The sequence below is a fragment of the Papio anubis genome, chromosome 17 (genome assembly GCF_008728515.1).
Source record: "Papio anubis isolate 15944 chromosome 17, Panubis1.0, whole genome shotgun sequence".
In the NCBI taxonomy this organism is placed as follows: domain Eukaryota; kingdom Metazoa; phylum Chordata; class Mammalia; order Primates; family Cercopithecidae; genus Papio; species Papio anubis.
Genome location: NC_044992.1, coordinates 15866267 through 15892266, shown reverse-complemented (window position 1 = coordinate 15892266; position 26000 = coordinate 15866267). Strand labels below are relative to the sequence as shown.

At 42.1% G+C, this 26000-nt stretch overlaps 1 protein-coding gene across 6 annotated transcripts in view; it reads right to left on the bottom strand.

Moving 5' to 3' along the window:
* PIGL (phosphatidylinositol glycan anchor biosynthesis class L) overlaps positions 1 to 26000 on the bottom strand; it is a 112803-nt gene that overhangs the window by 74327 nt on the left and 12476 nt on the right. For all 6 annotated transcript variants that reach the window (XR_004179261.1, XR_004179260.1, XM_003912389.4 and 3 more), the window contains exon 2: positions 21395 to 21494. Coding sequence is in view for 4 of the 6 variants with exons in the window: in XM_003912389.4 (XP_003912438.3) it covers positions 21395 to 21494 (100 nt within the window). In the remaining 2 variants the exon portion in view is untranslated. The remainder of the gene's footprint in view (positions 1 to 21394; positions 21495 to 26000) is intronic.

Here is a 26000-nt window from a genome sequence, read left to right as displayed (position 1 = left end):
CAGCCTCAGCCTCCCGAGTAGCTGGGACTACAGGCGCCTGCCACCACGCCCGGCTGGTTTTTTGTACTTTTTTAGTAGAGACGGGGTTTCACCGGGTTAGCCAGGATGGTCTCGATCTCCTGACCTTGTGATCCGCCCGTCTCGGCCTCCCAAAGTGCTGGGATTACAGGCTTGAGCCACCGCGCCCGGCTTGTTGTTTGTTTTTTAAGGACATTAATTAATTAATTTTGTTTGAGACAGGGTCTCACTCTGCTGTCCAGGCTAGAGTGCAGTGGCAGTGGAGTGCATGGCTCATTGTGGCCTTGACTTCCTGGGCTCAAATGATCAGGAAGAGGGTCTTAAAAAGAGACTGGCTGGCATGGTGGCTCATGCCTGCAATCCTAGCACTTTGAGAGGCTAAAGTGGCCAGATCACTTGAGCCCAAGAGTTCAAGACCAGCCTAGGCAACATGGCAAAACCCATCTCTACTAAAAACACAAAAATTTCCCGTGTGGTAGAGCATGCCTATAGTCCCAGCTACTTGGGAGGCTGAGGATCACCTGAGCCCAGGAGGCAGAGGTTGCAGTAAGTTGAGACTACACCACTGCACTCCAGTGACAGAGTAATACCCTGTCTCAGAAACAAAACAAAACAAAACAAAAACAAAAACAAAACAAACAAATATAAAGGGTGAAAAATGGCTGGGCATGGTGGCTCATGCCTGTAACCCTAGCACTTTGGGAGGCTAAGGCAGGCAGATCACGAGGTCAGGAGTTTGAGACCAGCCTGGCCAACATAGTGAAACCCCATCTCTACTAAAAAATACAAAATTAGCCAGGCGTGGTGGCACACGACTGTAGTCCCAGCTACTTGGGAGGCTGAGGCAGGAGAATCGCTTGAACCCGGGAGGTGGAGGTTGCAGTGAGCAGAGATCACGCCATTGCACTCCAGCCCAGGTGACAGTGTGAGACTGTCTCATACAAATAAACAAACAACAAAAAACCCCTCAATGTTATATTATGAGCACCTTCCTGGGTTATTAAATATGCACAGAAAACTTTAAATTGTGGTTTAATATTCTAGACCATGGCTATAAAACAGTTCACCTACTGCTAGATGTTTCAGTTGCTACCAGTTTTTTGCTATTATAAATAGTACTGCAATGAATATCACAATATATAAAGGCACCTCGAATCCTATTTTTGTGGTATTTGCAAACCTTTTCCAAACAACCTCTTCCAATGAGTGGTATTAGCTCCAAGTGTATGCTTTGTTCCTTCCTGGTCTCATTTTTTTTTGTATTTGACTTCCCTAGTCATATTACTTGAAGGCTCAGTCTCCCTTCAGTTCCCAGAATAAACTGGCTTTGAAGTAGTATCGAAGCAGCTTTCAGTTTTCACGTAATAGCTCTATTATCAGCTAGGTCTACTTCGGTCTCCTTCCTTGGTTTCTTTTCTAGGAAACATTCTTGTCCTTTGCACCCTTTGGGAGGACCAGAGCCCTGGCCTGCTCTTGCCAACAGGGACTGGAACTGTGCCCTTGAGCCTCAGCCCAGTCACTTCTTTGTGTATTTGGAGAAAAGGACTGCTGGAGGCTTTATTTTAATCTCTCAGAGTGAGAGGACACTTGGTCAGATCCACTTTGGCAGCAAGCTATGGTCTTTTTTGTTTTTTGTAGGGGGAAGCCTCTCACAGAGTTTCAAGAGGAGAAAGAGTTTAATTACTAACATGATCCCAACAGTCCCAGCCTCTGCTTTGTGGCTTCTCTTTCCCTGTTACGATTTGCATGGATTTATTGGAAAACACAATGACTTCCAGGAACTGCTAGCAAGCCAGGCCCATTTATGTTTCTTAGTAGGTACTAGATTCTATATCCTTGTTCAGCTTAAATTAAAAGTCTTGGACTTTTAAATGCTACATTGATGTCAAGACAAGCACTGGGAGAAATGAGATTTTTATTGTGCTGAAACCTCAGGACAATGGAGCCAAATCTATAGAATGGCAAAATAAATAGATGTAGAAAAATACTTTCAAACCTAAGTATTCATTTAGAACTTTCCATCCAGTGTGGCAATCAGGAACAGGAAGAGAGAGAGAGAGAGAGAGAGAAAGAACTTTCCAGAAGGTTAAAACTAGTAAGTCAAGGGTTTAGACTTTAAATAAAATGAAAACAATTTCACGTAAGACTCAGAAATTAGTTTGCTAATTTCCATTTCTGGGTAAATAAAAACTGAGGAAAGTGGGTTGGATAGCTTAAGCATCATTCAAGTTCTTAGAGACCACACATTCACATGCTGGCCACAGGAAGAAAGTTTATTGTATAAATGGAATCATTCCTTTACTAAACAAACATAATTGAGCAAGTACTATATATCAAGGGTTCAAAGGGTCTTATGACCTACAGTAAAAAACTAGTGTATATGGGCCAGGCGCGGTGGTTCACGCCTGTAATCCCAGCACTTTGAGAGGCTGAGGCGGGCGGATCACGAGGTCAGGAGATTGAGACCATCCTGGCTAACACAGTGAAACCTCGTTTCTACTAAAAATAGAAAAAATTAGCCCGACCTGGTGGTGGGCGCCTGTAGTCCCAGTTACTCAGGAGGCTGAGGCAGGAGAATGATGTGAACCTGGGAGGCGAAGCTTGCAGTGAGTTGAGATAGCGCCACTGCACTCCAGCCTGGGCGATAAAGCAAGACTCTGTCTCAAAAAAACAAAACAAACAAACCAAAAAAAAAAAAAAATTCGTGTATATGCCGGGTGCGGTGGCTCACGCCTGTAATCCCAGTACTTTGGGAGGCCGAGGCAGGCGGATCACCTGAGGTTGCAAGTTAGAGACCAGCCTGAACAACATGGAGAAACACCATCTCTACTAAAAATACAAAACTAGCCAGGTGTGGTGGCGCATGCCTGTAATCCCAGCTACTCGGGAGGCTGAGGTAGGAGAATCACTTGAACCCGGGAGGCAGAGGTTGTGTTGAGCCGAGATCATGCCATTGCACTCTAGCCTGGGCAACAAGAGCAAAACTCTGTCTCAAAAAAGAAAAGAAAAAAAGAAAAAAAAATTAGTTTACATGCTAGATACACAACACAGTGGAACAATGGGAATGTAACAAAAGTGTTCAAGAAAACCTGGGGCAAATCAGGGATGATGCCATGGGATCTAAGATAATTCTTAGGAAGGATAAACAGAAGGTTGCTAGAGGGACAAGACGAGGGGTGTTGGAAAATGAGGAAGCGTGTTAGAGGGACTAGAACATACAAAGGCGTGGATGCATTAGACAGCATGGTATATTGGAGGCACAGCTTAAATAGGAGACTGGGAGATGGAGAGGAGAGACATAGATTGGGGTACTGAGAAGTCCTACCTATTTTTTTTTTTTCTTAGACAAAGTCTTGTTTTGTCACCTAGGTGGGAGTACAGTGGCATGATCATCACTAATTGCAGCCTTGACCTCCTGGGCTCAAGTGATCCTCCTGCCTCAGCCTCCTCAGTTCCTAGAACTACTGGTGTGCAGCATGCCTGGCTAATTTTTAATTTTTAGTAGAGTGTGTTGCCCGGCTGGTCTTGAATTCCTGGGCGCAAACTATTGAGCCTCCCATCTTGGTCTCCCAAAGTGCTGGGATTACAGGTATGAGCCACTGTGTCTGGCCAGTTCTACCTATTTTTGTTATGGCAATAGAGGTGATATGTGTATAAACAAGCGCTAAAAGATGAGGCTGAGCAAGGAAAAAGAAATTAGACCACAAACTGCTTTTTGTGTGTATTTTTAAAAAGTTTTAAAAAACCTTTTAGAAAAGTAATAATTGTATATATTCATGGGTTACAATGTGATCTTTTGATATAAGTATACATTGTAGGTTGATCAAATCAGGCTATTTATCACATTCATCACCTCAACTATAAATTGTTTCTTTGACCAGGAACAGCTTTTAGACCTTCAAGTTGTGCCAAACAATAGGTCATTGGGGCCCCATGCACTTTAATAGGCATGGGTTTTAATTGGAGGGATCTTGTTTGTTTTCTGTTTTTTTTTGAGACGGAGTTTCCCTCGTGTTGCCCAGGCTGGAGTGCAATAGCACGATCTTGGCTCACTGCAACCTCCGCCTTCCAGGTTCAAGCTATTCTCCTGCCTTAGCCTCCCGAGTAGCTGGGATTACAGGCACGTGCCTCCACGTCTAGCTAATTTTTGTATTTTTAGTAGAGACGGAGTTTCACCATGTTGGCCAGGCTGGTCTCGAACTCCTGACCTCAGGTCATCTGCCCACCTCGGCCTCCCAAAGTGCTGGGATTACAGGAATAAGCCACCGCACTGAGCCTTCTTTATTTTATTTTACCATAAACAGTCCTCTTCTGACTCCCTCACCATTTGTAGTCTAAGCGCTTAGGAGTGGTGTCTCTGGGTCACTCCCCACTCATCCTCCAGAAAGAAGCCCACGAGAAGACTACACTGTTTATAAAAAGGTTTAAAGGCATTGTCATCTTTTAAAGGAACTCTGTTCTATGCTTTGAACTTATCAAGTAAAATATTATCAAAATGTACACAGAATTATTTCTAATCTAGCATTCCCTTGGATGGCTACAAGTTGAGTAGAGAGGGAGGAAAGTTTTAGTAGTTATGTAGGGTAGTCTTTTAAATTATATATATGCTTTCAAAATTATATACATATAATTATTATTATATACACATAATTTTAAAAGTAATAAAGGCTTACTAAAAACAACCTACACAGATTCATGTGGAATTAAAAAGTGATTATCCTTCTTCCCTGGCTCCAACTAAGTAGTAGCTACTGTTAAAGAGTTTGGTGTCTATCCTTTTAGAAATTGTCTGTGCATACTACCTAAGTCTTGTCTTAGTGTTATTTAAAAAAGGAAAAGAGGCTGGGTGGGGTGGCCCACGCCTGTAATCCCAGCACTTTGGGAGGCCAAGGTGGGTGGACCACAAGGTCAAGAGATCGAGACCATCCTTGCCAGCATGGTGAAACACCGTCTCTAATAAAAATACAAAAATTAGCTGGGCGTGTTGGCGTGTGCCTGTAATCCCAGCTACTTGGGAAGCTAAGGCAGGAGACTCGCTTGAACCCGGGAGGTGGAGGTTGCAGTGAGCCGAGATCGCACCATTGCACTCCAGCCTGGCGACAGAGCAAGACTCTATCTCAACAACAACAACAACAACAACAACAACAACAACAACAACAACAAAAGAAATAAATTATCTGTGCATACAGAAATTCATGTTTTTGTTTTTTTAAATATAAATAAAATAATTCTATAGATTCTTCATAATATGCTAAGAAGCACAAAAGCAACAAATGAAGACCAAATCTGTTGGCTGCATTTCTCAATCACATACAGTTCCCAAGTATTCTGGAAAGGGTCTCTAATCTTCTTTCTAGGCCTGATCTTCAACACACGCATAATGAAACAGCTGTCCACAAATCCAGCAGCAATGACTGTCATGGCAAAACCTATTATTCATTTCCTATACCTTTCACTACTTTTCTCTTTCTTCAGCATCTAGCACAGTGTTATTCTAGGTACTGACTAGGTATCTGTTAACATCTGTGCAGCACACATTTTAACATCATACTAGATGTTAAGGTACTGGGTAAAGTTGCCGAAAGTCCCCATATAGTCATCTTATGATTGAGATTATGCTTTCTTTTCTTGAGAACTAGATTTTTCCCCCTTCTTTAACTGATTAGTTGAGGAGTTTACTTGGATGAGCTTCTCTGGCTAAATGTTTTGCAGTGAAGTTCAGAACAAGGGGAAAATAGAGCTGATTCTGTATGATGTCAACTAAATGTACTCATAAACCCATGTTGGTCTTTTTAAAAATTTTTATTATTTTTTTATTTTTATTTTTTATTTTTTTATTTTTTGAGACAGAGTCTTGCTCTGTTGCCCAGGCTGGGGTGCAATGGCATGATCAAGGCTCACTGTAACCTTGACCTTTTGGCCCCAAGCGATTCTCCCACTTCAACCTCCCAAGGAGCTGGGACCACAGGCACACGCCACCATACCAGGTTAGTTTTACTTTTTGTAGAGACGGGGTTTCACTATGTTGCCCAGGCTAGTCTTGAAATCCTGGGCTCAGGTGATCCTCCCACCTCGGCCTCCCAAAGTGCTAGGATTACACGCACAAGCCACTGTGCCTAGCTTGTCTTTCAAATACAGTTACAAAGTGGTGATCTGTTTCCCTGAAGAAAGTCAGAATCTATTCCATCTCCCTTTCTGTTTTTGAATCCTCACATTGTCATTTATTAAACGTGTGACCACAAAGATTCTCTTAACCTCTCTGAGCTTTAGTTTCTTCCTGTGAAACAAAAAAAGAAAATAAAACCTATCTTGTGCAGTTAGTCTAAGAATTAAATGAGATTGCCTTTGTGAAAGCATGTGTCAGGCATGGAGAAGGTGGAAAATACAGTGGTTGAAGCGTATACTCTGCAGCCAGATTGCATCAGCTCAAATGCCAGCTCTACCACTTATTAGCTAGATGACCTTGAGCAAATTACTCAGTCTCTCACTGTGTCTCTGTAAGATGGGAAAAATAATTGGACTATTTTGAGGATTAAGTAAGATCATATATTTATTACTATTTTTTGGCACTGACAGTAGTAGTTTTATATTTACTCTTATTGTTACAAGTGCAGGTCCTCTATAAAACTTCCCTTTCTCTTCTTCCCCTTCATTCTTCTCTTTGATTTATCTAAATAATCTAAAGTAAGATTTGAAAGCTCTGCTTTTTCTGGGTTAAGAGATGAGAGGCTGAAAGACTGACTGTTGCGTGTTGCTATGGATTAAACTGTGATCCCTCCAAATTCATCTTAGGTTGAAGCCCTAAACCCAAATGTGACTGTATTTGGAGGCAGGTTTTTCGGAGGTACAACACCCTCCCTTTACCTGTGGATGATATGTTCCAAGATCTCCAGTGGATACCTGAAATAGCGGATGGTACTGAACCCTATATATACTATGTCTTTTCCTATACACACATAACTATGATGAAGTTTAATTTATAAATTAGACACAGTAAGTGGGTTAGTTAATTTTAAGTATTGGCCAGGCATGGTGGCTCACACCCCTGTAATCCCAGCACTTTGAGAGACCAAGGAGGCGGATGGATCACCTGAGGTCAGGAGTTTGAGACCAGCCTGACCAACATGGGAAAACCCTGACTCGACTAAAAATACAAAATTAGCTGGGCATGGTGGCACACGTCAGTAATCCTGGCTACTTGGGAGGCTGAGGCAGGAGAATAATTTGAACCCAAGAGGTGGAGGGTGTGGTAAGCCAAAATCATGCCACTGCATTCCAACCTGGGCAACAAGAGTGAAACTCTGTCACACACACACAAAAAATAATAATTTAGGTATCAACTTGACTGGATTAAGGACTACCTAGAGAACTGGTAAAGGATTATTTCTGGGCATTTTTATGAGGGGGTTTCCAGAGGATACTGGCCTGTGATTCAGGGAACTGAGAGGGGAAGACATGCCATCAATGCAGGTAGGCACAATCCAATCAGTGGGGGACCCGCATGGAACAAAAAGGTGACTTCTTCTCTCCTGGAGCTGGGATACATTCTTTTTCTTCTGTCCTTGGACATCAGAACTCCAGACTCTTTGGCTTTTAGATTCTAGGGCTTATACCAGTGGCCTGCTGGTTTCTCAGGCCCTTGGCCTTGGACTGAGTCATACTTCTGGCATCCAGCTTGCAGATGGCCTGTTGTGGGACTTCTCAGCCTCCATAATCACATGAGCCAACTCCCCTAATAAATCCCCTCATATATCTATATCCTACTTTTTTTTTTTTTTTTTTTTTTTTTTTGTTCTTGTCTTTGTCTCACTCTGTTGCTCAGGCTGGAGTGTAATGGTGCAATCTTGGCTCACTGTTGCCTCCCAGGATCAACTGATTCTCGCGCCTCAGCCTCCTGAGTAGCTGGGACTACAGGCATGCGCCACCACACTCAGCTAATTTTTGTATTTTTAGTAGAGATGGGGTTTCATCATGTTGACCAGGCTGGTCTTGAACTCCTGACCTCAGATGATCCACCTGCCTCGGCCTCCCAAATTGCTGGGATTACAGGCGTTGAGTGAACCACTGTGCCCAGCCAGAATGGTGTACATTTTAAAAGGTATAAATTGTTTATTTCTGGAATTTCCATTTAATATTTTTAGACCACAGTTGACTGCAGGTAACCGAAACCATAGAAAGCAAAACTGTGGATAAGGGAGGACTACTGCAATTAAGGTTATATAAGCCCATAAATGTAGGGCCCTAATCTGATAGAACTGATGGTGCTATAAGAAAAGGAAGAGATCTCTCTCCGTCTGTCTCTCCACCACATGAGGCACAGTGAGAAGGCAGCCATGTGTAAGTCAGGATGAGGACCCTTACCAGAAACCAACTCTGCCAGACCTTGATCTTGGACTTCTAGTCTGCAGGACTGTGAGAAAACAAATTTGTGTTGTTTAAGCCATCCAGTCTATGGTGTTTTGTTTTGGCAGCCCAACCTGACTAATACAGATTTTAGTACTGTGAAGTAACAGATACATAAAAATGTGCAAGTGGCTTTGGAACTAGATAATGGGTAGAGGCTGGAGGAGTTTTGAGGTGAATGTTAGAAAAAATCCTAGACTGCCAGGAAGGAGTGGTTGGTAGAAACATGGACATTAAAGGTGATCCTCGTGAGGACTCAGTAAGGGAAAAGGAGAGCTGGAGAGAAAACCTCCATCTTCTTAAGAGAATACATAAACAATCATGAACAGAATGTCAGTAGAAATATGGTCTTTAAGGCCATTCTGATGGGGTCTCAGAGAAAAATGAGATAAGATATTGGAAAATGGAGAAAAAGTGATCACTATTATAAAGCAAAGAACTTGCCCGTATTGTGTTCTAGTGTTTTGTGGAAGATAGAACTTGTGAAGGATGAAATTAGATATTTAGCTGAGGTGAATTCTAAGTAAAATTTTGAAGGTGTGGCCTGGGTCCTCTTGACTGTTTATAGTAAAATGTAAGAGTTGAGAGATAGATTAAAGAGGGAAGTGTTATGCTTAAAAGCAACCAGAACGTAAAGGTTTGGGAAAATTTTCAGCCTGTCCATTTTGTAAAAAAATGAGAAAGCTTGAGGTCGAGTGCGGTGACTCAAGCCTGTAATCCCAGCACTTTGGGACACCAAGGCGGGTGGATCACGAGATCAGGAGTTCGGGACCAGCCTGACCAACATGCTGAAACCCTGTCTCTACTAAAAACACAAAAATTAGCCTGGTGTGGTGGTGTGCACCTGTAATCACAGCTACTTGGGAGGCTGAGGCAGGAGAATCACTTGAACCTGGAAGGCAGAGGTTGCAATGAGCCGAGATCGTGCCACTGCACTCCAGCCTGGGTGGCAGAGTGAGACTCCATCTCAAAAAGAAAAAAAAAAAAAAAAGAGAGAAAGCTTGTTCTGAAGAGAGCACTCTGGTGTGACTGAACAACCATTTGATGAGGAGATTAGCACAGGTGTGAACCACACATGTAATCAACCACCTCAACAACAGAACAGCCAGGAGAAAGAAAAAATCGGGCGGGACGAAAGAAGGCTGCTGGACTTAAGAGTCTACAGGACGAGACAACAGGGCTATCTGGCTGCAAACATGCATTGTCCTTCAAGAAAAGGGAAGAATGACCTCAAAAGTTATCCAGAGATCAGAAGGACTACTGTTTCCAACACAGGCTCCAGAGGGCTTGGAGGGCCTAATATCGACCCAAAGATTCTCAAGCCTCAAGATCTAATGGAGTTTACCTTCCTAGGTTTTGGCCTTGCCTGGGGCCTGTCACCCATTTCTCCCTTTTGGAATGAAAATATCTATCCTATGCCTCTCCATTCCTTGTATTTTGTAAATATATAACTTGTCTGTTTTCACAGGTTCCACAGCTGGTGAGGCTATTTAGATGAGACTTTGGACTTTCGCGTTAATGCTGGAATGAGTAAAGACTTTGGAGGCTGTTAGGATGGGATGAATGTATTTTGTATGCAATAAGGACATTAATTTTGGGAGTCTGGGATGGAATGCTATAAATTGAATAGTGTCCTCAACAAATTCATGTGCTGAAGCCCTAACCACTAGTTGTAACTGTATTTTGAGATAGGGTTTTAGGAGGTAACTAAGATGACATGAGGTCATACGAGTGGGGCTTTAATCCAATAAAACTTGTAGCTTTATAAGAAGAGGCAGGGAAGAAGGAGAGGGTGAGAGAATCTCTTTCCAGCATGTGAGAACACAGCGAGAAGGTCATCTGCAAGCCAGGAAGAGAGTCCTCATCAGAAAGTGACCCTGCAAGACCTTGATCTGGACTTCTAGCCTGCAGAAATGTGGGAAAATAAATTTCTATTGTTTAAGCTACACTGTCTATGGTATTTTGTTAAGGGAGCCTGAGCAGACTAAGATGCATTTTTCTTGAATCTTCAAACTGGTTTCTTGAAGTATTTACTTTTTTTTTTTTTGAGACGGAATCTCACTCTGTTGCCAGGCTGGAGTGTAGTGGCACGATCTCAGCTCACTGTAACCTCTGCCTCCCGGGTTTAATTGATTCTCCTGCGTCAGCCTCCCAAGTAGCTGAGACTACAGGCATGCACCACCACACCCAGCTAATTTTTGTATTTTTAGTAGAGATGGGATTTCACCATGTTGGCCAGGATGGTCTCAATCTCTTGACCACGTGATCCACCCCTCAGCCTCCCAAAGTGCTGGGATTACAGGTGTGAGCCACCGCACATGGCCTGAAGTACTTACTTTTAACAGGCTTACTACCCCTCTACTATAGCATTTCACGAGTAGGAGAGTGATGCTGAAGCTACATGGTCTTCATGTGATACTATAAAAAATACAGGGGCCATGGCCGGGCGTGATGGCTCGCACCTGTAATCCCAGCACTTTGGGAGGCTGAGGCGGGCGGATCATGAGGTCAAGAGATTGAGATCATCCTGGCCAACATGGTGAAACCCCATCTCTACTAAAAATACAAAAAATTAGCCACTGCACTCCAGCTTGGTGACAGAGCAAGACTCCGTCTCAAAAACAAAAAAACAAACAACAACAACAAAAAAACATATATATATATATATGTACTCCCTGGCTTACAATCCAGCTACATCCCAATAAACCCATCCTAAATTGAAAATATCATAAGTAAAAAACACACTCTAGGCCGAGTGCAGTGGCTCATGCTTGTAATCCCAGCACTTTGGAAGGTCGAGGCGGATGGATCATTTGAGGTTAGGAGTTCGAGACCAGCCTCGCCAACATGGCAAAACCCCATCTCTACTAAAAATACAAAAATTTAGCTGGGTGTAGTGGTGGGCGTCTGTAATCCCAGCTTCTTGGGAGGCTGAGGCGGGCGGATCACGAGGTCAAGTGATCGAGACTATCCTGGCCAACATGTGAAACTTCGTCTCAACAAAAAATACAAAAATTAGCTGGGCGTGGCAGTAGGTGCCTGTAATCCCAGCTTCTTGGGACGCTGAGGTAGGAGAATTGCTTGAACCCGGGAGATGGAGGTTGCAGTGAGCCGAGATTGCACCATTACACTCCAGCCTGGGCAACAAAAGCGAAACTCTGTCTCAAAAAAATAACAAGAACAACAAAAAACACACTCCAGTCTGGGTGTGATGGCTCACACCTGTAATCCCAGCATTTTGGAAGACTGAGGTGGGTGGGTTGCTTGAGCTCAGAAGCTCAAAACCAGCCTATGCAATGTGGCGAAACCCTGTCTCTAAAATAATTACCAAAAAAATTAGCTGGATGTGGTGACGTGTGCCTGTGGTCCCAGCTACTCAGGAGGCTAAGGCAGGAGGGTCACTTGAGCCCAGGAGGTGGAGGCTGCAGTAAGCCATGATCCTGCCACTGTATTCCAGCCTGGGTGACAGAGTGAGACCCTGTCTCAAAAGCAAAAAACAAAAACCAAAAACTCCCCACTCTATACCTTCAACTTAGTAGGTGTTTATCCAAATGTAACCCCATCCCAAGTTGAGGAGTGTACTGAATGCACATTGCTTTCTATCAGAGTAAAGATCTTAATAACCAAGATCTCCAAAACAGATTTGGCCCTGAAAAAAATTGCATTACTGGGCCAAAGCAGACACTGCACAGGCAGGACACTGTGCAAATGGAGTGCCTGAGAAAAAATGCATCATTATTAACATTGAAATTGCCTTTGCAAAATTTTGACTGAGGCAGTGAAAGAGAGCTAACTTAACCGACTCCATCTTGCTTCTAACCTCCATGCTGTCCTTGTTCATTCCTGGGCATAGGATGAACTAACTTTGGGAGAAACTCAGTTTATAGATCATAGTTTAAACAAAGATGGTAACAGCCCTTTCCCAAAGCAGACCTCCTTCTTGCCTGGGGACTAGATTGCCTTTGTAGGACTAATGAATTAGGTCCAAGATTAGAAATTATGGTTTAGGAGTCATGCAGCTGGAGGATACAAGATTCTGACCCTCCCTAAACTGCTAAGATAAGTGCTTGAGATATTTTGCAGATCCTGCATTTGATGGATCACCCAGATCAATAAACTGGCTCATCTGATCTTGTAGCCCCCCACCCAGGAACTGACTCAGCCCAAGAAGAGAGCTTTGACTCCCCATGATTTCATCTCTGACCAATCAGCTCACTGGCTTCGCCCCACTCACCAAGTTATCCTCAAAAACTCTGCTGCCTGAATGCTCAGGGAGACAGATTTGAGTAACAATAAAACTCTGGTCTCCCGCAGCTCTGTGTGAATTACTCTTTCACCATTGCAATTCCTGGTCTTGATAAATTGGCTCTGTCTAGGCAGTGGGCAAGGTGAACCCCTTGGGTGGTTACAATATTAATGCGAAAAAACAAATCACAACATTCACAGAGTAAGAGGGCGGGATATCATCTTTGAAAACAAAGGAACCCATGATTCCTTTCACAAATTGACTCAAAACCATGTATCTTTCGAGGTTTATGGAGGAAGAAATTTAGGAACAGAATTCAGTAACTTGCCTAGGTTATGCAATTAAAAACTTGATTAAACTTGGGTCTCATTCTGGGCAGTCTGGCTCTATAAATTCACTGGCATAAACAGAAGAAAGTCTTCCGTGGTGACCTCAGCAGTTTACCCTGAAGCAAGTAAGATCAAGAATAAATCTAAACTTTTTCTTCATCTCTTTGTAGCATACTGAAATGAACAGGATCCCCTCCCCAAATTGAATACAATGAACATCAATTCCCACCAATGCCTAATATTATAAAGAATAACCAGCAGGTCGGGCATGGTGGCTCATGCCTGTAATCCCAGCACTTTTGGAGGCTGAGGCAGAAGGATCCCCTAAGGTCAGCTTTGAGACCAGCCTGGCCAACATGGTGAAACCCTGTCTCTACTAAAAATATAAAAATTACCTGGGTGTGGTGGCACATGCCTGTGATCCTAGCTACTTGGGAGGCTGAGGCAGGAGAATCACTTGAACCCAAGAGGTGGAGGCTGACATGAGCCAAGATTGCACCACTGCATTCCAGCCTGGGTGACGGAGCAAGACTCCGTCTCATAAAAAACAAACAAATAAACAAACAAACAAACACACACCAGTAACAACACAGTTAATGGTCAAACACTAGATATGTTGTCAATCAAATCATAAATAAAGATAAAGTTGCCTGCTTTCCCTATTTTGTTTAACATAGATTAAGGAAATCCACTCAAAGCAATAAGAAATGGATCAGGGCCAAGCGCAGTGGCTCACGCCTGTAATCCCAGCACTTTGGGAGGCAGATCATTTGTGGTCAGGAGTTCAAGACTAGCCTGACCAACATGGTGAAACCCTATCTCTACTGAAAAAACAAAAAATTAGCCGGGCATGGTGGCGTACCCCTGTAATTTCAGCTACTCAGGAGGCTGAGACAGAAGAATCACTTGAACCCAGGAGGCAGAAGTTGCAATGAGCTGAGATCGTGCCACTGCACTCCAGCCTGTGTGACAGAGCAAAACTCTTGTCTAAAAAAAAAAAAAAAAAAAAAAGGATCAGAAATAAGAGACATACGTTGAAAAAATGAAGGATTGTATTAGCATTATTTGCAGATGATTTACCTACAAAACTTTAGGGAATCAAGTTAAAACTGGTAGGTTTTTTACAGAAGTTTCAAAGTGATGAATATAAAATAAATATGTTAAAAAAATCAATAAAGCTACATACTAGCAGTAAATTCTTAGCCAAAAAATCTTATTCACAACAATAACAATAAAAAAGAATCAAAATAACTTTAGCAGAATTGTTTAGTACCTAGATGAAGAAAACTACAAAAAGTCCTATATACACTGGGAATGGTGGCTCATGCTGTAATATCAACACTTTGGGAAGCTGAGGCAGATCACTTGAGCCCAAGGGTTGGAGACCAGCCTAGGTGACATGGCAAGACTCTGTCTCTAAAAAAACTTTTAAAATTAGCTGGGCATGGTGGTGCACACTTGTAGTCCTAGCTACTTAGGAGGCTGAGGTGGGAAGATTGCTTGAGCCCAGAAGTTAGAGCTTGCAGTAAGACATGATCACATCATTGCACTTTAGCCTGATGGCAGAGACCTTGTCTCCAAAAACTAACAAACAAAAAAAAAACCCCAAAGAAAAAGTCCTATACTCTGACCCAGTAATTCAATGTCTGGAAATTCATTTATGGAAAGAGTCAGAACTTCAAAGATTTGCTAAAAAAAATTATAAGTGCTTAAATATTAGAAAGATTTAAATATTCAATAGTAGGAGCATGTTAAATGTTATGGTACATCTTTACTATTAAATCTTTACAATCATTAAAGACTTTTAATGATTATTTAATGACATAGGAAAATGCTAAAAATACTCTCTAGTGAAAAAAAGCAGGGTACCAAATTTCTTATACCATTTGATGCTAATTTTGTTTAACACTGGGCAGATAATTCTCATTTTCCTTATAATTTTCTCAAGTATTCCCACCTTACATCTCAATTCTTCCAGTTCTCCTCATTATAGTTTGTGGTTTTATTTTCCTCTGACTGATCCCCAATTCTTATCACTCCAGTTAATCCACAGGCAATTTCATTCACCCCAAATACTTTCTTTTTTTTTTTTTTTGGAGATGGAGTTTCACTCTTGTTGCCCAGGCTGGAGTACAACGGTGCGATCTCAGCTCACCGCAACCTCCTCTTCCCAGGTTCAAGTGATTCTCCTGCCTCAGCCTCCCGAGTAGCTGGGATTATAAGCATGCACCACCATACCTGGCTAATTTTGTATTTTTAGTAGAGATGGGGTTTCTCCATGTTGGTCAGGCTGGTCTCAAACTCCCAACCTCAGGTGATCCACCCGCCTTGGCCTCCCAAAGCGCTGGGATTACAGGTATGAGCCACTGCACTCAGTCCACCCCAAAGACTTTCATCCTCCCATATGCTAAAGATGCCTAATTTATTATCTCTTCATACCCAATTCTCCTCCTTTGCAAACTACCCTCGCTAATCTTTATCCACCTAGATATCTAGGTGGGTTTCCATTATCCCAAATTTCTTCTGTTCCTTGAATTCCTGCCATTTCTTTTTTTTTTTTTTTTTTTTTCTTTTGAGAGGGAGTTTCGTTCTTATTGCCCAGGCTGGAGTGCAATGGCGTGATTTCGGCTCACCGCAACCTCTGCCTCCTGGGTTCAAGCCATTCTCCTGCCTCAGCCTCCCAAGTAGCTGGGATTACAGGGATGCGCCACCACACCCAGCTAATTTTGTATTTTTAGTAGAGACCGGGTTTCTCCATGTTGGTCAGGCTGGTCTCGAATTCCTGACCTCAGGTGATCTGCCCCCTCTCGGCCTCCCAAAGTGCTGGGATTAGAGGCATGAGCCACCGCACCCAGCCTATTTCTAACTTTTAAATAAGATTGGAGGCCAGCTGTGGTGGCTCATGCCTCTAATCCCAGCATTTTGGGAGGCCAAAGTGGGAGACTGCTTGAGTCCAGGAGTTCAAAACCTGCTTGGGCAAGCTAGCAAGACCCCATCTCTACCAAAAAAAAAAAAAAAAAGGTAGCTGGCATGGTGGTGCATGCCTGTGGTCCCAGTTACTCAGGAGGCTGAGGTGGAAGGATCCCTTGAACCGCGGAGTTAGGCTGCAGTGAGCCGTGATTGTGCCACTGCATTTATCCTGGGTGACACAGCAAAACTCTGTCTCAAGTAAAATGAAACAAAACAAAACTTTGAGGCTCGGGCTGGGCATGGTGGCTCACATCCATAATCTCAGCACTTTGAGGGGTTGAGGTGGGAGGACTGCTTGAGGAGTTCCAGACCAGCCTGGGTTCATTAGTCCATTCTCACATTGCTATAAATACCTGAGACTTGGTAATTTATAAGGAAAAGAGGTTTAATTGGCTCATGGTTCTGCAGGCTATAAAGGAAGAATAGTAGTTTCCGATTTTGAGGAGGCCTCAGGAAGCTTCCAATATGGCAGAAGGCAAAGGGGGAGCAAACATCTTACATGGCAGAGGGAGGAGCAAGAGAGAGAGGGAGGAAGTACTATATACTTTTAAACAAGCAGATCTTGCCAGAACACACTGACAAGGACAGTACCAAGCAGGATAGTGCCAAACTATTCATGAGAAATCGGCCTCCATGATCCAACCACCGCCGACTGATCCAAGGCCCCACCTCCAATATTAGGATTACAATTCCACATGAGATTTGGTGGGGACACAGATCAAAACCATATCACTGCGTAACTCAGGGAGAACCCATCTCGACGAAAAGTTAAAAAATAAGCCAGGCATGGTGGCCCACACCTGTAGTCCCAGCTACTCAAGAGTTCAAGGCTGCAGTAAGCTAAGATTGCACCACTGCCTAACAGCCTGGGTGTCAGCGTGACACCTTGTCTCTTAAAAAAAAAAAAGAGTTGAATTCATCCCATCATCTCCATCTCAGTTGCTGCTACTCTAATTTGAGATATCCTCCTTCCACTGGGACAAAAACAGTAGACTAACCCATCTACAATCTTGATCTCTTCAATCCATACTTTCATTAGAGTAATCATTCTAAAGCACAAAACTCATCATCTCTCTCCACTATTCAGTTTACATTTCTGTATGATATCATGAAGGTTCAACAGAAAGAGATATATGTTCTGCCAAAGCTAATTTGTTCACAGCTCACCTGAATTTTACTGCCTTTTCTTTTTCTTTTTTTTTTTTGAGACGGAGTCTCACTCTGTCACCCAGGTTGGAGTGTAGTGGTGCGATCTCAGCTCACTGCAACCTCTGTCTCCTGGGTTCAAGTGATTCTCCTGCCTTAGCCTCCCGAGTAGCTGGGATTACAGGCATGTGCCTCCACGCCTAGCTAATTTTTGTATTTTTTAGTACAGACGGAGTTTCACCATGTTGGCCAGGCTGGTCTCGAACTCCTGACCTCGTGATCCACCCGCCTTGGCCTCCCAAAGTGTTGGGATTACAGGCGTCAGCCACCGCACCCGGCCCTGAAATTCTTGAAAAGATTAAAGAAGAAAATGAGTAATTATGTTCATGTTCTTGGAAAGGACTTTCAGTGTGACAGAAAAGAGATTCAGTTTTTTGTTTTTTGTTTTTTGAGACAGGATCTCACTCTGTTATCCAGGCTGGAGTTCAGTGAGCATGATCTTGGCTCACTGCAGCCTCTACCTTATGGGTTCAGGTGATCTCTCACCTCAGTCACCCAAGTAGCTGGGATTTCGGGCATGCCACCATGCCTGGCTAATTTTTTGTATTTTTAGTAGAGACAGGGTTTCACCACATTGCCCAGGCTGGTGTCAAACTCCTAGGCTCAAACGATCTGTCCACCTCGGCCTCCCAAAGTGCTTGGAGCCACTTCACCCAACTAGAGATTCCATTGTAAATATCAATGATGTTAAACAAAACCCCTGAAATATTAACTTTGAATTGTAATCATCTGTATATATTTCTGATTTTTTTTCCTTAAAAAAAAAAAAAAAATAGGCCAGGCATGGTGGCTCACGCCTGTAATCCCAGCACTTTGGGAGGCTGAGGAGGGTGGATCACTTGAGGTCAAGAGTTCAAAACCAGCCCGGCCAACATGGCAAAACCCCTTCTCTACTAAAGATACAAAAATTAGCCAGATGTAGTGGTGTGTGCCTGTAATCCCAGCTACTCGGGAGGCTGAGGCAGGAGAATCACTTTAGCTCAGGTGGCGGAGGTTGCAGTGAGCTGAGATTGCACCACTGCACTCCAGCCTGGGCAACAAAGCAAGACTCCATCTCAAAAAAAAGAAAAAAAAATTAGCCAGGTGTGGTGGTAAGTGCCTATAGTCCCAGCTACTCGGGAGGCTGACACAGGAGGATTGCCTGAACCTAGGAGTTCAAGGCTACAGTGAAGTGTGATCACGTCAGTTCACTCCACCCTGGGTAACAGTGAGATCCTGTCTCTAAAAAAGCCAAAAGCACACAAAAAACACACATCCTAGCTCTGTCCACTATAAAAGTCAAGTAGCAATGATAAATAATAACACTATAGCAGCCAGGCGTGGTGGCTCATGCCTATAATCCCAACGCTTTGGGAGGCTGAGGCAGGCGGATCACCTGAGGTGAGGAGTTCGAGACCAGCCTGACCAACATGGTGAAACCCTGTCTCTACTAAAAATATAAAAATTAGCTGGGCATGGTGGCGTGCACCTGTAATCCCAGCTACTCAGGCTAAATTTTTGTATTTTTGGTAGAGGTCGGGTTTCACCATATTGGCTGAAACCAATATGGTGAGGCTGAGGCAGGAAACTTGCTGGAACCTGGGAGGCAGAGGCTACAGTGAGCCAAGATCGCACCACTGCACTCCAGCCTGGGCAACAGAGCAAGATTCCATCTAAAAAAGTAAATAAATAACACTATAGCAATGAACACTCCTACTATGCTGGTTATGGCCTCTAAATACCATTCCCTACTAAGACAAACAAAGGCTCTTTGGAGAAATGGCTGATTTCAGAATTGGGGCAGGAAAGTATACAAGATAGTACTGGAAAGTCTCATTGTACTTGAAAGAAAGGAAGGAAATCATAAAAGACAAAGAGGTCATATGAAAAGGATCTATAAGCCAACATGAAGAGACTCTCTGGCCAAACATGAGACAATTTAGTATTAAAGAACATTACAACTGAACCTGAAACACCGAATACATAAAAACACGCAATTTCCTAATGAAAGTTAAAAGTCTCCTCCCCATTCAAGAAACAAACAAACAATAGATCACGACTGTAGGTGTACAGCGTGTCAACTCTTTATTCTGAAAAATGTCTATTAAAGGGAAAAAGTTAAGCACATATCCTGTTTTTTTTTGTTTCAGATTATTATACATAGCAGTGTAACTTAATTAATAGTGAAGATTCTGTTTTACAAAAGAATTATAGCTAGTACACATAGAATATGTGAGACAATTGGAAACTCAGCATTTTGCAACTTCTAGGTAATTAATGATTCAGGCAATAGGCATGAGAACATATGAAAGGTTGATGGGGGCCTTTAAAATAAAGGGAATCATTGCCATCTGAACTTGCTGATCAGTTGTAGATTCACTATAGGTCTATCAGATAGTACATGTCTCCTGATAAGATGCAAAGTACATAGTACAGCCTATGAAATATCTTGCCCCCCAAAAATTTAGACCCAAATCTGATTTGTTGTGTGCAAAAAAAAAAAAAAAAAAAAAGACCAGGCGTGGTAGCTCATGGCTATAATCACAGCACTTTGGAAGCCAAGGCGGGTGGATCACCTGAGGTCAGGAGTTCAAGACCAGCCTGGCCAATATGGTGAAACCCCATCTCTACTAAAAATATAAAAAATTAGCCAGGTATGGTGGTAGATGCCTGTAATCCCAACTACTTGGGAGACCGAGGGGGGAGAATCGCTTGAATCCAGGAGGCGGAGGTTGCAGTGAGCTGAGATGTCACTACTGCACTCCAGCCTGGGCGTGACAGAGTGAGACTCAGTCTCAAAAAAAAAAAAAAAAAAGAAAGAAAGAAAAGAAAATAACTTAGACATACAGGAAACAAACAGATAAATCCAGAACGTAGAACACTCTGTATGACAACATAATTCAGTTTCTTCAACAAATCCACTGATTTGGAGAAAAGAGGAATTAAATGCAGAATATCAACTAACTATAATGTGTGGTCCTTGTCGAGATCCTGATTTGAGTAAACTAAGTGTAAAAGGAAATTTTTGAGCTACCTGAAGAAATTCTGATATGGACTGGGTGTTGGTGGACACCAAAAAATTACTGTTAATATTGTTAATATTGTTAGATATAAAGATAATGGCTGTCTGTAGCTAGGTGAAAAGTGTCCCATCTTCTTAAGAGATGCCGACTTAGGTACCTAGGGGTAAAAAACCTGATGGCTGGAGTTTTCTTTAAAATGCTTTGCATACACAAAAGATGTTAAGTTAGGGATAGCTGAAGAAACAAGCACTGTATAGTAAAGTCTAGATAATCAGTGAGTTTAAGTAATGGGCACATGGGAGTTTATGATACTGTTCTTTATACTTTTGTGTGTTTTTGAAATTTATAATAAAACTTTTTAAAGCTGTAGATATAAAGAGAAGTAGCCATGTCAGGAAAAAAATCCAAACAGAAGTTAAAAAATTTCTTTCAATCACGCTGTCATTTAAAAACAAATGTGAAGTTTTATTATTATTATTATTATTATTATTTTTTTTGAGATGGAGTATTCCTCTTTTGCCAAGGCTAAAGTGCAATGGTGTGATCTTGGCTCACTGCAATCTCTGCCTCCCAGGTTCAAGCAATTCTTCTGCCTCAGCTTCCCAAGTAGCTGAGATTACAGGTGTGTGCCAACAAGCCCAGCTAATTTTTGTATTTTTAGTAGATGTGGGGTTTTACCATGTCGGCCAGGCTGGTCTCGAACTCCTGACCTGAGGTGACCTGCCCACCTGGGCCTCCCAAAGTGCTGGGATTACAGGCGTGAGCCACCGTGCCCTGCCACGAAGTTATTTTATGTAGACTTTTCTTTTTTTTTTTTTTTTGGGATGAAGTCTCACTCTGTTGCCCAGGCTGAAGTACAACGGTTTGATCTTGGCTCACTGCAACCTCCGCCTCCTGGGTTCAAGTGATTCTCCTGCCTCAGCCTCTTGAGTCGCTGGGATTACAGGCGTGTGCCACCATGCCCAGCTAATTTTTGTATTTTTAGTAGAGAGGGGGTTTCACCATGTTGGCCAGGCTGGTCTCAAACTCCTCACCTCAAGGGATCCGCCCACCTCGGCATCCCGAAGTGCTGGGATTACAGGCGTGAACCACAACACTGAGCCCTAGACTTTTCACACAAGATGTTCTAAGCCACTCACATTAGTTTTTTGTGTGTCTTTTGAGTATATCACTGCATATTTATTGCCAATAAATTTCTACATTGTTAAAAGATATATTACCTGTTGTCAATAATCATTACACTGGAGAGTGGAATCCCCAAAACATCACAGCTCTGCAAAAGTTCTTTCTTACGAGTCTCTCCTTGATTGTAGTAATTTCCTGAGGATAACAAATATACAGTGGTAGATTTTTTTAACAGTGGAGAACTATCTATTCACTCATTCTCATCCTGTTTTTGTTCCTTGAAGGATTTAAGCTGCCTGAAAATGTGTGATTATGATACAAAGTTTAAGAAAACACAACACCAAGATACTCCTGTGAGAAGACTACCAGTAGCACAATCTTTAGAACCACCATTCACAATTCTTTCCCATCTTTGTATTTATCTACTTATCTTTCTGACTGCATTTCAGTCACATGCTAGAGGCAGCATGGTACACAGCCAAGGGTACTAACTTTGAAGTTAAGCAGATTTAGGATCAACCCATGTATGACCACTGAGAACAACTGGGGCCCCCTCTTCATTGACAGCCCTCAAATAACTGTTTAACATTGATTTAAGGATGAAGCTTTCCAAGCTCATTCTTGTTGGTATAGAAAAAGAAAATAGAGGCTGCTACTCTTGAGTATTACAGGAAAATGTGCAGATACACGGAAAGCATCCTCTTTTGAAGAGTTTCACAGCCAGCTATCCAGCATACCCCAAGGGGATCTTGATCCCATTGGCACCCCAAACAACATATATTCTTTATTTTCCCAAAACATAAACTATATTCCCTAAAAATGGTTCTGGTAAATAAAACTCTTCTGTATTCTTACAAATAATACAGTGACATTTTGGTATCACCTAAGTTGGACTCATTTTGAGCAACTGTCCAGCTAATGCACCTGTTAATTCAACTCTCCGATAAATAATTGCAGGTCTGATTTGTGCAAGTTACTTAACTTTCTTGAGCTACAGTTTCTTCACCAGTTAAGTGGGGATAATGGCTATTTCTTTTTTTTTTTAGAGTCTTGCTCTGTTGTCCCAGCTGGAATACAGCGATCTCAGCTCACTGCAACCTCTGCCTCCAGAGTTCAAGCGATTCTCCTGCCTCAGCTCAGTAGTTGGGATTACAGGCACCCGCCACCACGCCTGGCTGATTTTTGTATTTTTAATTGAGATGGGGTTTCACCATGTTGCCCAGACTGGTCTCGAACTCCTGACCTTGTGCTCCACCTGCCTCAGCCTCCCAAAGTGCTGGGATTACAAGTGTGAGCCACTGCACCTGGCAAACAGGCTTAGTTTTGTATTGTCCTCATCATACCTTTTTCTTGTTTTTTTTTTTTTTTTTGTCATAAATATTTTGTGTATATTTTGGGTTTCCCTCAAATATCTATACATACCCTCTCCTATTTTTTTGCTCCCTAGATTACTTGATTTTTGGTGATAGTCTCATGTACATTAGTACTGCAATTGCTAAGTTCAAAGGCTGTGCACATTAGTCTATGATTATGGTTATGAGAAACTGCTTAGAATTGAGGTTAATGTGTTTTATTGGGGCCAGTTTTATTGCTTTGTGTTTGAACTAAGGAACTTACACAGTTCTGGAAGTTGAAGTCAAGGACCATTTTAACTGTTTTCAATAAGTTTGGTGAACATGTAGGCACTTCAACAGAACACATGTCTGAGATCCTTCAGCAGCTTTTACTGATACATTCCAGAACAATGTCCAAGTAAGATGGGTACACCCTGGGATGCACAAAATAATCTTTTGGGGGTGGTGGAGGAAAAGCATTAGGATGTCTCCCTCTAATTTTCTTTTCTTTTCTTTTTTTTTTTTGAGACAGAGTTTTGCTCTTATTGTCCAGGCTGGAGTACAGTGGTGTGATCTCAGTTCACTGCAACCTCTGCTTCCCGGGTGCAAGCGATTCTCTTGCCTCAGCCTCCTGAGTAGCTGGGTTTACAGGTGCCTGCCACCACGCCTGGCTAATTTTTGTATTTTTAGTAGAGACAGGATTTGATTATGTTGGCCAGGCTGGTCTTGAACTCCTGACCTCAGGTGATCCACCCACCTCGGCCTCCCAAACTGAAGGGATTACAGGAGTGAACCACAGTGCTCGGCCATCTCCCCCTAATTTGTTTACCTTGTTTTTTATAAATGTAAGTTTTTGTTAATGTTTTTAATGTACACATTAGTCCATATACTTATGATATATTGTAAATAAATATACATATAATGGGAGTATATGCTCCACATTTTTTACCGATAGGAAAATGTGACCAAAGAGTTTTGAGACCATTATTCTAGGAAACAGAAAATGATAAAATTAATGTAATTTCTAGATGTAGAACTACATTATGCGTGTGTGTATAAGCTCATGCACAATTGTATGCTTAGTAGTCTTCCCATAACATACTTCTCAGTCATAACTAGCAATCAAATCACATTTAATACAAAGACATTTTGTAAAGACTCAAATGTATACATTATAATTTATAAAGGTAAACATTTTATTTTACTTAAAAAATTTAAAATTAATTTATTCTAAATAGGTAATAGATTTATATGGTTAAAAAAAAAAATCAAAGCTGGGCATAGTGGCAAAGTGTCCCAGCACTTTGGAAGGCTGTGGCAAGAGGATCAGTTGAGGCAAGGAGTTCAAAACCAGCCTGGTCAACATAGTGTCTTTACAAAAGAAAAATTTTAAAAATTAGCTGGGCATGGTGGTTCACGCCTGTAGTCCCACCTACTCGGGAGGCTGAGGTGGGAGGACCACTTAAGCCTGGAAGTTCGAGGCTATAGTGAACCATGACCACACCACTGTATTACAGCCTGGATGACAGTGTGAGACCCTGTGTCTCAAAAAAAAAAAAAAAAAAAAAAAAAGAAAAAGAAAATAAATCAGTAAGAAGCTGGCTCATGCCTGTAATCCCAGCTTCCACCACTTTGGAAGGCGGGAACATTGTTTGAGACCAGGAATTCAAGACCAGGCTGGGGAATATAGCAAGACCTCTCTCTACCAAAAAAAAAAATAATAATAATAAAGGAAAAAAAGCTCCTCTCCCACTCCAACCTGGGAAGTTTTAATTTGTTAGAACAAGAAGTGGACTGGGCATGAAGGCATCATGGTCCCAACACTATCTGGTCTTTTACTAACTATATGAATTTGGAGAAATTCTTTAATTTCTTTAATTTTATTATTTAAAAAAGTTTTACCTTTATACATTGTGATGTAAAATTTGAGTCTTTACAACGTGACTTTACTTTGTATTAAATGTGATTATGAGGCTGGGCGCGGTGGCTCAGGCGTGTAATCCCAGCCTGTAATTACTTGGGAGGCTGAGGCAGGAGAAATGCTTGAACCCAGAAAGCAGAAGTTGCAGTGAGCTGAGATTGTGCCACTGCACTCCAGCCTGGTAACAGAGTGAGACTCCAACTCAAAAACAAAAAGTGATTATGACTGCTAGATTGCTAGTTACGACTGAGAAGTATGTTATGGGAAGGAATAGCTGCAAGGTTTTTCCTTTAACATGACCAAGTAATTCTAAAATGTATTTGGAAGACAAAATGGTACAAGTTTCTTCCCCTATAAAATGAGGGAATTTAGATGCTATGTCAAGATCTATCCAGGGTAACAGAAACCACATCAAATAGTTAAAACAGCAAGAATTTAATGCAAAGATTTTGACACATAACTGTTGGAGGATCTAAGGGTCAAACAGAACAGTGAAGTAACCAGAGTTTAGAGATAGCTAGAAGTGACTACCAACCCTCGGTTGGTGAGGTAAAGGAAGGAGGCAGTGTTATTGGAGCCCAAAGGCCTGGGTTCCCAAAGGAAGCTGAAACTAAGAGAGCTGGATCCCCTTCTGTTAGGATGTGTCCACAGAACCCAGTCTAAGAAATCATGACTTGGCCGGGCGCAGTGCCTCATGCCTGTAATCCCAGCACTTTGGGAGGCCGAGGCGGGCGGATCACGAGGTCAAGAGATTGAGACCATCCTGGCCAACATAGTGAAATCCCGTCTCTACTAAAAATACAAAAATTAGCTGGGCGTGGTGGCAGGTGCCTGTAGTCCCAGCTACTCAAGAGGTTAAGGCAGGAGAATCTCTTGAACTCAGGAGGTGGAGGTTGCAGTGAGCCGAGATCGTACCACTGCACTACGGCCTGGCAACAGAGCGAGACTCCATCTCAAAAAAAAAAAAAAAAGGAAATCATGACTTAAAAATGAAACTAGAATCAGAAAATGGGCAAAAGACTTGAACAGGTATTCTCTAAAGAAGATATATAGATGGCCAATAAGCATGTGAAAAGATGCTCATCATCATTAGTCATTAGGGAAATGAAAATAAAAACCACAATGTGACATCATCACTGCACACTTACTAGGATGACTATAGTCCAAAAAATGGAAAATTACAAATGCTGACAAAGATGTGGAGAAACTGGAACCATGGTTAATTGCTGGTGGGAACGTAAAACTGTACAGTTGCTGCAGAATACAGTTTGTCAATTCTCAAAAAAATTAAATATAGAATTACCACGTCTCAGCAATTATACTCAAAAAAAAAGAAAAAGGAAAACTGGTACTCAAATAAATACTTGTACACCGATGTTCATAGAAGCATTATTCCTAATAGCCCCAAATTGGAAATAACCAAGTGCCTATCATTAGATGAATGAT